Source organism: Dufourea novaeangliae, unplaced genomic scaffold (genome assembly GCF_001272555.1).
Source record: "Dufourea novaeangliae isolate 0120121106 unplaced genomic scaffold, ASM127255v1 scaffold24, whole genome shotgun sequence".
Classification (NCBI taxonomy): domain Eukaryota; kingdom Metazoa; phylum Arthropoda; class Insecta; order Hymenoptera; family Halictidae; genus Dufourea; species Dufourea novaeangliae.
The window spans coordinates 1,495,982-1,511,605 of record NW_015373905.1 but is presented as its reverse complement, the minus strand read 5'-3'; the positions used below and the strand labels follow the sequence as shown (position 1 = coordinate 1,511,605).

The 15,624-nt window shown below is 33.8% G+C and overlaps 1 protein-coding gene across 1 annotated transcript in view; it reads right to left on the bottom strand.

Annotated features, from left to right (window-relative positions):
* Positions 1–1,309: 1,309 nt before the first annotated feature.
* LOC107193755 overlaps positions 1,310–15,624 on the bottom strand; it is a 68,708-nt gene continuing 54,393 nt past the window's right edge. Inside the window, exon 2 of the mRNA XM_015583258.1 lies at positions 1,310–1,615. Coding sequence (XP_015438744.1) covers positions 1,364–1,615 — 252 coding nt within the window. The 3' untranslated portion in view covers positions 1,310–1,363. The remainder of the gene's footprint in view (positions 1,616–15,624) is intronic.

The window sequence follows — 15,624 nt, the reverse complement described above, 5'->3', positions numbered from 1 at the left end:
CGACCAATCAGAGCTCGGCCGGCAGACACGCGCTCTGATTGGTCGGATTTTTTCGTTAATATCTCGTTAACAGAGCCTCGGATAACATTTTCGCTAAGGAAAAACTTGTTTCAAATCACCTCACAAATCTCCCATTTCCGAGTCATCCAACATTTTTGTTACACCCTGTATAGGTAAATATTTGTGACTGAAAGTTTACTCGGGTTAATAGATGAACGAAGCATGCGAAAATGTGAATATAACGTAGTACGTGAAATAAATGAGGGAAATTCGGGAATAACTGAATGTATCCATCGAGAAAACGAGTAGTGCTCGATGAACAGCATTCCGCTAGACCGTTATAGTTTTACGAGACGATATTTGCGCGCTGAAGGGGGTCATCCGGCAAGAAGGGTTGCATCGGTTCGGTCTTACAGAGCGACCGCCTCTCCCATGCTGGCTTCATTAGTTCGCGATGCACGACGGTCAAGCAAGTAAAAAGTGGTCGGCGCAAAGTGTCGGCCCATTCCCCATAAAGGTTTTATGAGCCCGGTTTTATGGGTGCTCATACTCTCCCTATTCCTCGTCGCATCTCATTCCCGCTGTCGATCGCCAATCTTTGCCAATCCCTTTGTCCCTTTCAGATCGAAGGAAAACGCTGAAATTCGACTGCTCAATTATAGAATTTAAGGGCTACGTAATGGCCGCCGGAGAACCGGTAATTACGAATTCAAATTTACGACAGCAGTCCAATTTGCACCGCGCGAATTTATGAAGTGACAAAATTAAGGGAATGTTCCATAAAACTGCTAATAACTCGGCGACGAGTTCACAGCTAGTTAGTATTCTGAAGAATTTTTAGCCGGTAAAGAAGGTTTCATCGTTTTTTTCTCCTTTTCTAAAAGATGCTTCCCTCTTCCACCTGTTTGCTCGACTGAATATCACAAGTGGTTCGAAACCACCAAAAAAAAAAAAAAAAAAAAAAAAAAACAATTTTAGAACTGAACTCGAAATACGTTTAGCCTGCAACGGTGAATTCCGTTCTGTATGGACTGAAATCTGAAATGGATTGAATTGTATTTTATATACACGTTAATTACCAAGAACGTAATACTCACGGATTAATCTACAAAAAGCTGCTAAAATCAATCCATCACCGGTTTCAAATCTTTCGTTCAATATCCGTTTCAAACCGCTCGAACAAACGACACTTATTTCGTAAGGAACTGCGTTTCACGACAATTATTAAATTAACTCCATAACTATAGCGATTTAAAAATCAACGCTATTCCTCTGTTATAATTTAACATTCCTTGAGCAAGGTGGGAACGTTGAAATAAACTCGTTGTGACAGTTTTTTCGACGTTGCTCGAGGAAAACATGCTTATAATCGTCTGAGGTTCCGCTTGCTCTGTCTCGAGCCGACAACTAGACGTTTGCTCCTCTTGGTCGGCGTGGCTAACAGGGGTGTTTTACAGGGGCCTGTGTGCGGCCTCGACGAACACGAGGTGCAAAATTCCATCAAGCAACCTTGTCTCGAACACGTTCCCACGTTCTTCTCGCCATCCACGTGACAGGGGAACGAACACTTTGGACAGGGTAACAAATGCTCCCAGGGCGCAAGTGTACGACTAGCCTGAAAACAGAATAGAAAAGATAATATAATTAGTTCTTCGTACATTAGCAACTATTTATTGGAAGAAGGTAGTTAGTGGCAAAGGCAGTTACCCAGGATGTTAGATTAGATTTAAAAAAAAAAAAGACTCGACCAACTGAGAACTGAAATAATTGTCACTCGACCAGAAACTTCAGTATAGGTTAGACAAATGGCGTCGAAATCCCTCATAACCGGCTCTGTTAAATTTATGAATGAAATAAAATTGTTGAGTAATTATTTTATTTATGTATATTTTCCGTGAATATGTATTTTATTCTATTCTGTTGAGAAGCATGCCTAATGAATTTTTTGTTTTTATGTACGACCGTTGAAATTACGCGGGAGTGTGTCTGTACGTTCATTGTTCAAAAGTATACTGCGCCATGAAGTCGTGCATCCAGGTGTACTTTATATTAGAACTATAGTCAGTATTGTTAGTTACGTGCAATTGTGTACATTATTATTCAAAAACACTCTATTTTACTAATATTAAAACTGACATTGGTTGATCTGTTTTCTGGAATAAACATAATTTAAGAACAAAAATCAAATGAACGAAACCAACTAGACCAAATCAGACTTATGTTTCTCTATTTCGTACGTATTTTCAATAATTAATAACTCGGAACTGAAGCCTGGATGCAATTTCGTCATTCGAGATTTTCGTCTTAGTTTGGCATGTAAAAAGTGTTCCACATTATTATCAATACCTTGTATATGCCGCACTTTCTGTGAAATTTATTCAAATTTAATCAAATACGTGTGAGCGAGGTGCGTTCCCAGTGATCAATTAACGAACTATCAATTATCGAGCGTCTACTGTATGTACCTAATAGGTGGCACAATAACCCCGCCTTTATGCATATGGCATATCGTAACGTTAAGCTATCGACACAAAAGTTGTAGTACGAATAGAGCTCGTGCTTACCGACCGATGATGCGACGACGATAATGCTGGCGCTGAGATCGAATTTCTACAATAAATTTGTAGATATATGTACAGTGGGTAAAAAAAGTATTCGTACACCCTTTAAAACAGAACAACCCTTTTCAAAATTGGACCAAATGACTTGAGTTTCTTTGTGAAGTTAGAAGGATTAGTTTGCTAAATGATGTGTTAAATAGTTGCAGTTAATAGTGAAAATAGTTGCATAATGCAGATGCATAATAATTGTAGTAACGCAAACAAAAATTGCAATATGAATACGTTCGTAAAAATAATTATTTTAATGGAACATTGTCTTGCACAACGGAGTTATGTTTATTAGTGTTAAAAGTAAAACAACCTACATAGAATGATCTAAAAACCTGTTAAGGTAAACCAACCTGTAATTGACTACATACCAGTGAATGACCATTAGGCAAGAAATGTAAATTATAAATTAAAAAATTATTAAATGTTTATAAATGAGGCGTTGTTGCACTTTTAATATCCCATATTTTTAGTTTAGCGTATTAAGCAAACATTAATAAGTACAATTCTTATTAAAAATATTTCAGAAACGTAGCAGTCATTTACTGAGCTTTTACACGTTTTGCATTTTATGGATAATTGTTAAAAAATTATGGTAAGGATAAGTAATTATTTTTTATAAAAATTTCAAGAAAAACAAATGTAATTGGAATTTCAACAGCTGTTTTGTTGTTATAAATAAATACATTCAAGTATTAATCTTAAACGTCCAGAAATTCAACAATTTGGTCATTCACTGGTTGGTTTACCCTACACGTTGCTAGTGTGAAGAAGCCCATTAGTAAGGCCATATTTCACTTATCGTGGGTTCAAACGTATCTGTTTCGAGATAATACAACTAATTGTGTTCTTATTTACTTAATTGTCAAAAACGTTAAGTAATTAGTGAACCAACTGAACCAGTCACTTTTCAAGTCCATTTATACGGATAATAATTAATCGGATTCGTTGCGTCAGGTTGCACCCGTCCCGCGTCACGATGACTTATTGCACTAACGCAAGGTGAAAGGAGCGCCGAGCAGCGCACACTAACACGAGAATTACAAGGAGTCACCTGCATGCATATACATATATTCAGATCTGTCATCGCAAGCGTGTAAATGAATTCTAAATTCTTAATATACAAAGCTACTAGCGTAACATCAAGTCGCCACCCTTTTACTCGGCAATGTGCATGGAATGCATTCTTTGAATATTATGTAGACATATTTAAATGTCTATAACATAACAGTTTATATCATTTTGTTGGGAAGAGTCCAGATAATTATTTCGTGTCAAAAGAAAGTGAATAACCATTACTGTAATAGGACAACACAGCTCCAAAGTTGAAAATTTGCAATTTTTAAGAAAATCTATTTCTTCAAAAACTAAACGTGCTGGAAATAAACGGTTTGCAAATTCGTATTTAGCTAATAAAAATCTACTATGAGCACCTATTGAAAATTGCAAATTTTTTACGTGTTCAACAATGTAATCGTTAGTACTTTGAATGCTCGATATTGATGTCAATCAACGGTTTACTGTATTTCTCATTACTAATCTCTGTGTAGACAAATAATATACAAACGTACGGTTTACGTATAATCAATAACGTAGGAAATTAACTCCATTTTCTTACTGCGCAAATAGATTCTATATCGAGTCTATGTCAGCATAAATAAATAGAAATGTCTTCTTCATTCGACGTCAGAACAGCCTGATTCTCAATAACACTCTACGGAAGAATTTATTGGCCGGATGTGACACTGAAATTCTCAAGGGGATTGCTTATGGGTGAATAATCTACAGAACATAAACACGGTAAGTCACCGTATGTATTTGCAATTGAGCATAGCGTCACGAACAATGAGCAACGTTGTCGAAGTGTGTTGTGCCGAGTATCTGTCGTGCATCGATAATTAGTACACTCAGAAAAACGCGTGAGAAAATTTCGTCGATCGGAAACGTCGATGAATGTGAAATCGAAGATCATCGGAGAGAACGTTTGCCTTCCTTGGTCGGTTGGTTAAAGCTGCGTCTACACTATACAGGGTGGTCCACGCAATTGTTTCAGATCATAATTTCGTTATAAATGCATTTATGAAAAAATGCCAAAGGGAAAAGATAAATCGAAGAGCACTACATCTGTAAGCCCTTAGAGTTTGTTAAGTGCAACAGTGCATGTGCAATTAACAATTGCATCATTTCTTGAAATGGAAATGCCTATTGTTTTGTTGCACAGATCGATTCCTCTCTTCATTTACGTAAAAAATTATTAGGGTACCATGGCAAAAAAATTATTAGTTCTCGAGATATTTTCAAAAAATGTCTTTATGGAAGAAAATGCTCTAACGCTTCTCCATTACATTGTAAACATTTCTGATAACGTATTTTCATTGTTTTCATAACTTTGTTTAAATTATCTCTACGTTATATATTGTGATTTACGTTTACTTATCTTCTTCAATAAAGACATCTTTTGAAAATCTCTCGAGAACTAATCATTTTTTTGCCATGGTATCCTAATAATTTTTTACGTAGAATGAAAGAGGAATCGATCTGTGCAACAGACAATATGTATTTCCATTTAAAGAAAATCTAAGGGCCTACATATGTAGTGCTCCTCGAGCTATTTATCATTCTCCTTTGGCATTTTTTCATAAATGCATTAATAACGGAATTATGACTTGAAACAATTGCGTGGACCACTTTGTATAATATAACACGTTATGCAGCAAAGTTATAAAATTTGTTAGAAAAACAGAAAGAAAAATGTTATGCACCGTGATGTAATTTAACATTTTTCGTATTATATAGCAAGTTATATGTTATCCATTGAGTGTGACGCCATTATTAATAATGAGACGCGACAAGTTATACAAACTTGTTACAGACTTGTTTGAAAGGTATAATCTTGTAACAATTTATAAAAACATATTGTATAGCAAGATTGTACAACAATTTGTTGTATAACACTGTTTTGCTATATAGCGTAGACGCAGTTTAAGAATCGCACGCTTTCGACCCGTGTCACTAATTTACGGCCGTGTCATTCAGATCCGACCGCCTAGCAACTGGGTAAATTCTAGTGATCGAGAAACTCGAAAAGAACCGTCGAAAGGTTGGCGCCGGGGCTTCTGGCAGGAAATGTGATCCTCGTGGATTAGGAGACATACGGATATACATACAGTGACTGTCACTTAAGGTGGTTCGTGCCAAATTCGAAATAGATCATTAAATAAAATGCATACAGATTGTTTATTAGAACGAAACACATACACTCGACAAATTTGAGAGTAGGTCATCGATGAAATAAATAAGAAAAAGCTTGTTAATAATTCAGTTATTAACACAGCTCTCATGGCTGCCTTACGATTTCTTACCGGCAGTATAATCTTTTCTATTTACAAAAATTAGAATTGCTAACTAAAAACTAGGTACTGAAAGTATAAATCCTAAGCTTTCTGGAAATTAATTAAATCTTTTACCATGCTGAACATTTCAGAAAGATATTTGACAATAAAGTACAGGATGTGTTGGTAGTTGGACGGTTATTAAAACTATGTTGAGAATTGGCAACGTTGCTGAAGTAGGGTCGTACCTGCGAAATTCAAATATAAAAAATATTTTACGTATTTTTTATTTTAATGAATTCTAATTCTCTAAATTATAATTATAGTTTAGTAAACTAGGTTGAGTAACAATGAAATAGGTTAAGTAGCAGTAAAATTGCTTAAGAAAACATAATTATTATTGTAGAAATGCTCACACACAACGTCATTCATGAGTTTAGACAATACGAGGAGGAAGCGTAAATTTATAGAGGATTTTACTTCATGGAAAAATGTAATTTTTTTTAATATTTTAATTCAGTGATTTTTGTTTAAAAAATAGTGTACGTAATGGGAACACTGCAGGAAAAACTTAAAAATATAGATACTCGTTCCACGGGTTTCAAAATTCGAGGAACAATGGAACACGTCGCGTGGAATGTTGAAAATTGGTTAGAATTTCTTAGCGTCAACGGTCGTTTGAAATGTATACTGCCCATAGCAACAGAGTTTAGAAACGTAGAAAATGATGGTAGGGTCCCAACGAACGCCCTTTTCTCACAATGTAGCCGCCGGCTGCGGCAACATTGTGCGACGTACGTCTAGAAAAAACCGATGTCGTAACGGCCCCTAAATATCCAGGGGCCTTTGTGCCTATACGTTTCCTGCTTTGAAGATGAAAATTCTCCTCAGTGGCTACCATGAAGAAAACGAATATACAAAGTTCATAAAAGAAAACTACATTAACGCTGATTAGAAATTACCGCTAAACTTATTTGAAAGTCTCATAGTTAAAAGCAAACTAATTAGTAATGAGAATGTTGTAAAAATTGAGGTATAAATAAAAACTGTTTATAGATGTAAACCGTTGAACTTTGAATTATTTCTTAATTTTAACCGTTTTAGATGTCCCAATTACTGCCACCTTAAGATTGTAGCGTAACTTTATATAATAATTTTACGTGTTGTTTAACCTAAAAATTGTCTCAGTTTGAAGTATAATATTATTTAACATCTCTTTCATTTAAAAAAATAGTTTTACACACTAGATATAAAGAATTAATTCATAATTAATTAAAATCTCTGAGCAACCCCAATGTCCCTATAACTGTCACCTCAAAAATTAAATTAATTCTTATATCCTTTAACAACTGATTTTGTACAATAAATGTAGGCTGCATAGTAAAATCACGGCTCTTTCTTTACTATGATTTCGCCATCATTTCCTACTTACATAGTCGCGTTTTTAAAACTCAAATTACACTTTTATTGTTCAACATTAATTTTAAATACCAGGAACATCCAAGTACACGTATTTCTTTGTTTTTATATGTAAATCAGGGTCCCATATTAATAATAAAATTTTTTTGTACAGAAGTTTGTATACATTACGTTGTTATTAAATAAAATAAATAAAATTACAGTCTTAGGGATACTGGCAGTAAATGGGACATTTACCCTACGTATATTCTTCGGGATACTTTTTTCTTCATTTGTTAATTTATCATCGCATCGACCAAGGGTCATCAGCGACTACATTTTCCAATTGTTTACATGAGTTGTGCGATAATTACATTTTCCTAATGCAATACATAGTCTATCTTACGTATCTGCTTTTATAGGAACGCTAATGCTGTAAGGTAATACAATTTCTTCGGGATACTATGTTCCCAATTTTACCACAAAGAAGCGTGTTTCGGTGCCAGGTATAAACGAAACAATGTGGCAATAGAATATTTGGAAATAGAACTCCGACGTTCCGAATGGGAAAACGGTACGGTTTAATGATTAAGTGCGGCCCAACGAAGCCTCCCATTCCAGGATGTAGATGTAGATTGAACGTAAAGGAAGGGGCACATTGGAAACGAAGCCGCACTATGTTACAGAGCGCCGCCTCGAACCTCGTAGGACGAAGATAAAGATTCTGGCCCGCATTGAATCTGGCACAAAGTTGAACCCAGGATCAAAAGTGTTCACTGTGCTCGCTCGCGACCGTTTATGTTAGTTTTTCGTCGAAACGTGACGTCCATATCATTTCCTACAACGACACACAAGCCTTCTATTCGTCAACTTTGGCGATAGCAGCCAACAAAGTAGAGCCGATGGAAATTCTCTGAGCCAACGAATGTAGACGGAAGTTCAGATAAAGCGGTAACTGAGCAGCACAGTTCCACGATCTGTCAGATTCGACAAACGCGCCGTTTATTTTGATAGTAGTGCAAGTCCATTTTCCAACATATTGAAATACTTAAGGGTTTGTGTTTTAATCCTCTCAGAAATATTTATGATCACTCATAGTAGTCTCACTTTATGTTTTTTGTGGTGACAAATATTGAAACTTTTGAGATAAATAAAATATATCGGAAGTGCTTCAAGAAAAATTGGGATTCTGTAAACACAAATGGACTTACACCACTATCAAAATTATCAAATGTTAAATAATGTGACTTAAATCATATTTAATTGCTTAGAGTTCAAGGTCTTCCCGAAAAACTATATTGTATTTTCAAAAATTTTAATATTTTATTCGTGTTATGCGAAGTAAAATTACATATAACAACATTATTTTATACGTAAAATAGAAAATTAAAAAAAACAACTTTCAAATTTATTAATTTGTACATATTATCCACCGATGATAATGAATTTTATTTTGGATCGCTACGATATTTTATGGTAAGATTTAACATGTTTTACGTACGATTCATACATAATCTCGATTTTCTTAAAAATGGACTTACACACATCTATAAAAAAAAACGGTATTGTAATAGGTAGGGTAGATGTCCCAATTACTGTCACGTTAAGATTGTAGCGTACCTTCCTTTAATCATTTCACGTGTTGTTTAACCTAAAAATCGTCTCACTTTGAAGCATGTTATTATTTAACGTTTCTTTCATTAACAAAAATAGTTCCATCCATTAACTGTGAAGAATTCATTAATAATTAATTACAATCTACGGGGCAATCCTAGTGTCCCTATAACTGTCACCCTGGAAATCAGATCAGGATTTTATTTACTAACATTTTACAGTGACTTTGAATTCAATTAAAATAGAAATTGTTTATAATAAAGTTTAACGTAACCCCATTGTATTCAGAAAAATAAACAAAGAATAGTTTTTCAGCTTCCCAACACTTTCTGTTCAGCTTCCGACTTCGATAATTAAATTTACATATTGTAAGTGTGATATCTACCGGAAGTAGTTAAGTCTGTTCCCAAATGGAAGGTATGTTTGCGATAGTCTTCTACGGGATACAAATTAATTCGATGTTATATACAAACACGAAATACAGACAGAAAGTGATATTTTTAAATAAATTATTGTAAACCGTAATTCTGAACAATATATAACTTACAATATATTACTCATACATTCGTTTATATATTTCCGAAATAACACTTGTTCAGTCTGTTCAAATTTTCATGGAATGTCTATTTATATATTCTCGTTGCTTTTACTTCTATCATCAGTTTCTGGGAAATTTTTCTTAATTTTGAAGTAAAATTCGCAGTTTAGTACGTAATTGCGACAAATAAATGTGACGCTTGTCGTGAACAAATTTGCAAGTCACTGCATATATTCTTAGCTAAATGTCTCATGAAATGTGTATAAGCGTAATTAAATTATCAACTTAATTTACCTGTATATGTATAACCTTTAAATCTTGTACACCGAATGCCAGATCTATATGTATATATTCCCCTTTAAAAACTTTGTACCAAAATATACGGATGTAATAAATTCTCACTATGTATATATATTGTGAATCTTTTCATTGTGTGTATTCAAATGTGAAATTCTCATTTATGGGTTACTTAGACTGTTGTCAAAACAAATTGTCTACCATTAACGGTTGTTACAGTTCCGAATAGATTTTTATGCTCCACGGCTTTCTTATCTTTTTGTAAGAACTATAAAACCTTTTATTAATAGAGACGTCAAGATAAAATCTGAAAGGTCGCGATGCCAATAGACGTGGACACGTGAAAAATGTCCGAAAGGGAATTAATATACCGCATGCGCAAACAAGTGGCGGGTTTTGATAAACGATACCAATTCTTATGGTAATAATTTTGAAATGTTAAATAAATTGATAAATAGTGGCTCCCGGCAGATGTTTTTATTTTCTTACCGTTTACTTACAATGAAGACAGAACATTTCGTTCATTAAAGATGTGAAAAGAATACACTTTCTTTAAATAATATTCTAGAAGTAACAAGATACCTTATCGATTTCATTTTAGGCCTTTATTATTCTTTCCTTTAAAATTCCTATTTGTACAACATTATCCTCGTCTTCTTTAACCCTTATCAATACGGTACTTTTGATTCCGTATTAAGTTGTTAAAGGTTAAACATTCAATGTAACATACGACAACATCATCACATACAGGGTGTCCCACCTAACTGCCACCATTAATTATTTACTTATTTGTCACGGTACAAAAAAATGGTTCGGGAGAAAGTTAGTGTATTTTAGGGAGCAAATTCAGTTATAAGATTGAAGGTCATGTCAAGGTCATATCTTCTGAAATTTCCCTAACAGTAACGTTTTTTTAAATGGAATGTCCTATTTTTTTGTTTGCCATTACAAAGAGGAGATCAAAACGTATCCAACAATGTATCACACTATGACCTTGAAATGATCTTGGACTGAAAATTTCGCACGTAACTGGTTGAGGTGGAAGCTCACAGAAAATGAATTGCAGAAACAAAATAAACGCTATAATCGCATTATTGATTATTTTAGTGTATGTCCAAAGTGTTGCCATCCCATAGTGTGATACATTGTTGGATACGTTTTGATCTCCTCTTTGCAATGGTAAACAAAAAACAGGACATTCCATTAATAAAAACGTTACCATTAGAAAAATCTCATAACACATGATCTTGAGATGACCTTCAATCTCATAGCCTAATCCCCCCCCCCCTCCTAAAATACACTAACTTTCTCCCGAATCATTTTTTTTTGTACCGTGACAAATAAGTAAATAATTAATGGTGGCAGTTAGGTGGGACACCCTGTATAGTATTTAAATACATTGGCTACGTGCTGGGATTGGTAGCCAACGTTACCGCGGGAACTCGACTGGCAGACTCGAGCTCTGATTGGTCAAGGATTTTCGTTAATATTTCGTTAACAAAGCCTCGGATAACATTTTTGTTAAGGAAAAACTTGTTTTAAGTCACCTCACGAGCCTCCCATTTTTGGGTCCTCCAACATTTTTGATACACCCTGTATAAAATTGTAGACAAAGATGACGGCGACGTTCAAATACTTATTTGTATTATTATTCGACTGTCCATTCAGTAAACACTTATAGAGATTCTTTATTTCTAATAAACCAAATACCATTTCTGATTACCACTTCTGATAAAGCAAATTATCGGTATATCGGCGTTCTACTGTATTAAACAGCATTATTAGATTGTGAATTTCATGCAATTATAGTATACATGACTGTCTAAAGCTCTGTACAAGTCCAATTACCAAATACCGTTTAATGCCATTCTGTCTTATGATCCCTTGTGTTTGATTTTATACCTGGACAATACTGGTGCACGATTTCTTTCGCTTCTATGGGAAAAATAGTACAAATGAAATAAGAAAAGGATTTGAAAGATCGGAGAAATAGGAATGGACGATCTGAGAAACCATTAATCCGTCATCCTAGCACAATCGGAGGCTTTGAAAAATTCGGACCATTTATTCCCCTTTTCGCCTATCGCATCGAATTAAGGTGTAGCCGGTAATTCAATATCTCCATTACACGCGTTAGGACGGTATCGAGTTTCGGACGTTGATTCTGTCAAATTAGATTTCGGCTCGATTAATCCTACCAACGTGCGCGAACGTTTTCCCGTTTACGGTTGCCCGAAATTCTGCCTTACCTTTGCTTCCTTTCCTTGTAATTTTATCAAACAGTCGCTTCTTCTTGATCTTCGATGAACCACGATTTCTATTCTGTTCCTGTCTCAGGTTTCGTATCGATGTCCGAAATCATCATCGTTATCCCTCGAGCATTAAGAATGTTCATTTTATCTATTACAATATGTACCGGTAAATCGTGACTGGCCGACTCGATTGAGTGTTCGAAGACGTGCGTAAAGCTGCATCTGCACTACATAGCAAAACAGTGTTATATAACAAATTGTTATACAGGGTGATCTACGCAATTGTTTCAGGTCATAATTCCGTTATTAATGCATTTATGAAAAAATGCCAAAGGAGAAAGATAAATAGCTCGAGGAGCACTACATCTGTAGCCTCTTAGATTTTCTTTAAATGGAAATGCATATTGTCTGTTGCACAGATCGATTCCTCTTTCATTCTACGTAAAAAATTACTAGAATACCATGGCAAAAAAATTATTAGTTCTCGACATATTTTTGAAAGATGTCTTTATTGAAGAAGATGCTCAAACGCTTCATGACTATGTTGTAAACGTAAATAAATATATATAACGTAGATAATTTAAACAAAGTTATGAAAACAATAAAAATACGTTATCAGAAATGTTTACAATGTAATGGAGAAGCGTTTGAGCATCTTCTTCAATAAAGACATTTTTTGAAAATATCTCGAGAACTAATAATTTTTTTGCCATGGTACCCTAATAATTTTTTACATAGAATGAACAGAGGAATCAATCTGTGCAACAAACAATATGCACTTCCATTTCAAAAAATGATGCAATCATCAATTGCACATGCAATGTTGCACTTAAAAAAATCGAAGGGCCCACAGATGTAGTGTTCTTCAAGCCATTTATCTTTCTCCTTTGGCATTTGTTCATAAATGCATTAATAACGGAATTATCATCTGAAACAATTGCGTGGACCACCCCATATAGCTTTGCTATAGAGCATGTTTTTATAACTTGTTACAAGATTTATAGCTTTTGGACAACTCTATAACATGTTTGTATAACATTTCGCATCTCATTATTAGTAATGGCGTCACACTAAATGGATAACATATAACTTGCTATATAACACAAAAAATGTTATGTAACATCACGTTATTAAACATTTTTCTTTCTGTTTTTCTAACAAGTTTTATAACTTTGTTATATAACGTTTTTCGGATAATTGGCCCCGAAGAACCCACAGTTTCATACAAGTCAGGAAAGAATTAAAAATAAAACAATTTTTAAAGATAGTTGCTTATTGTATGGAAGACTACAGTAATACAAATAAATATTTGTGTACCCAACGTATTTTAAGCTTCGTAACGTAATGTGACAATATATGGTCCCAGTACTATTTCATCTATATCATTATATTCCTCAATACAAATACATAAATCAAACAATACCATCTTCGTCCGCAACTTTATATCCTGGATTATCTTTTCAGATTTCTAATTGTTCCTGAATACGATCGCAATTGCAATCGTCAAGCCCACCAGTACATTGTGTTATTAATTAAAACACTATTAAACAGATTAATTCGTGTGAACGTTTTTTCTAGTTTTCATTTTTTCATTGAATTTAGCTTTTATTAATTACAAATTGAAACTGTTATGAGTAGACTGCGGAAGTTAATGCAAATTCAGATTTTCATGAAGTAGTTTATCGAAACTGAAGTCAAATAAATTCATAATCGCCTTATTAAGGATTCTAACGGGTTCCAAACAATATGAAAACTTCATTGCAATTTATTGAATTTTATAATGCATTGAGTCGTAAATGACTGTCTATGTCCTACGTGATAATTGCATAAAATCCGCAATTTAGTTATGATTTCAATAATATAAGATAGTTATGTAAGTTTAGGGTACAAATAGTTTTACTGTAACCGTAATGTTTTTTGCGAAATCGTATTCCAAAATCAAATAGTTACTATCCATCCTGGTCTACCCTATAACATCTAGGTTTTCCCTTAATTATTCTATTATATTAAATTATAAAATCAATCTAGTATTAAATATCATAGAAAATATTCCTTTAATGTGTTCTGAACACCAATAGTGCAATAAATGTATAAAGTTTCGTATTGTACTTTTTCAAAGGAATTCTGCTGATTACATACATGTATTAAAATGAACTCCTTCATCGATAACACAAAAGGTGGAAGACAATTAAATCTGCAATAAATAACGATCCCTTTGGGTATAGGTTCCGCCTATCAGATGTTCCTGAGGCCAGTTAGAGAATGTTTCTTTTTTCAATAGAAAAAAGGAAGATCTTACCTTTGATTGGCTTTCGATTATACGCCTCAACCCTGGTCAATGTACACAATTTTGTATGAACTACCAAAGAATCGCCTTAAGAAATAATTAAGTCTAAATAAAAATGAGTTCAATTCTTCTTCGTCAAGATTTTCATTTCAACCCAAGCAAGAAGCAGTTCAAGAATTTTTTTGCTACAAGTAATTACTGTTAAGGATCAGTTCCTCATTAACAGCCAATTCCTGATAAATTTAGTATACAAATAAGTACTTCGTAACAAGTTTATGACGATCAAAATTGATTCGAAAAGTTATTAAATAATTACTGACTGTTTTGAACTTGATACGTAAAATTTGATAGCTCATAATGAGATGTGTTTCGATAAAAAAGTGTCGAAGCAAGACGCTTTTGGTTACGTTTGGACTCATGTTACTTTGCTGTTGTTCGGTGTGAGACAGCGCATTGTGAAGTTTACTTATTTTATGTGATGCTTTTAGAAGGTTCTTAGGCAATACGCATTTAGTTAACTTATTTGGTACTTTAATAATATTAGATAACTACATTATGAATATTTTATATTATTTTTGAAGAATAAAATTGGTGATTAGTTTGGTGATCAACAAATAGGTCATTGTTGCGAGAATTTTGAAAAAAAATTTAATTACAGAGTTGAAATTTTCTGTCCACTTTTTTTAGTTTTCAAATTAATGATACTTCAAACTGAGTAATTTCTTATTAGGGTTTTGTATTGAGCAACTAAAAGGTATTCTGAAGATATTTAGATTAATAATATATATAATGATCAATTATCAGAATTATGTGTTATTTCTATGAAAGTACCAGCAATTAATTATCAAGTGAATGTGGAAATACATTTCGTAATGTTCTCTAATATTGATCCCTTTGACAGCAATTCCTGTACACTCGGTGCATGTATATACAGCGGGGGACAAAAGTATTCGTACACCTTTTAAAATGGAACAACTTTTTTCAAATTGGTCCGATTTTCAATCGTTTATATCGTATAACAACGTTAACCGATTTTGATGAAATTTTCAACATGCATATAAGTAACATAAATGTTAGATATGTGTTTACTAAATTTTACTCAAATAAAAAAAGGTGTAAAAAGCAACCTTTACTATTTTCCTCGTGATTCGGACCAATTGCAACTTTTTCAATTTTTTTGTACACGTCATTTAGTAAACTAATGTGCCTAACTTCATAAAAGAACTCGAGTCACTCGGACAAATTTGAAAAAAGTTATTTCGTTTTAAAGGGTGTACGTATACTTTTGTCCCCCACT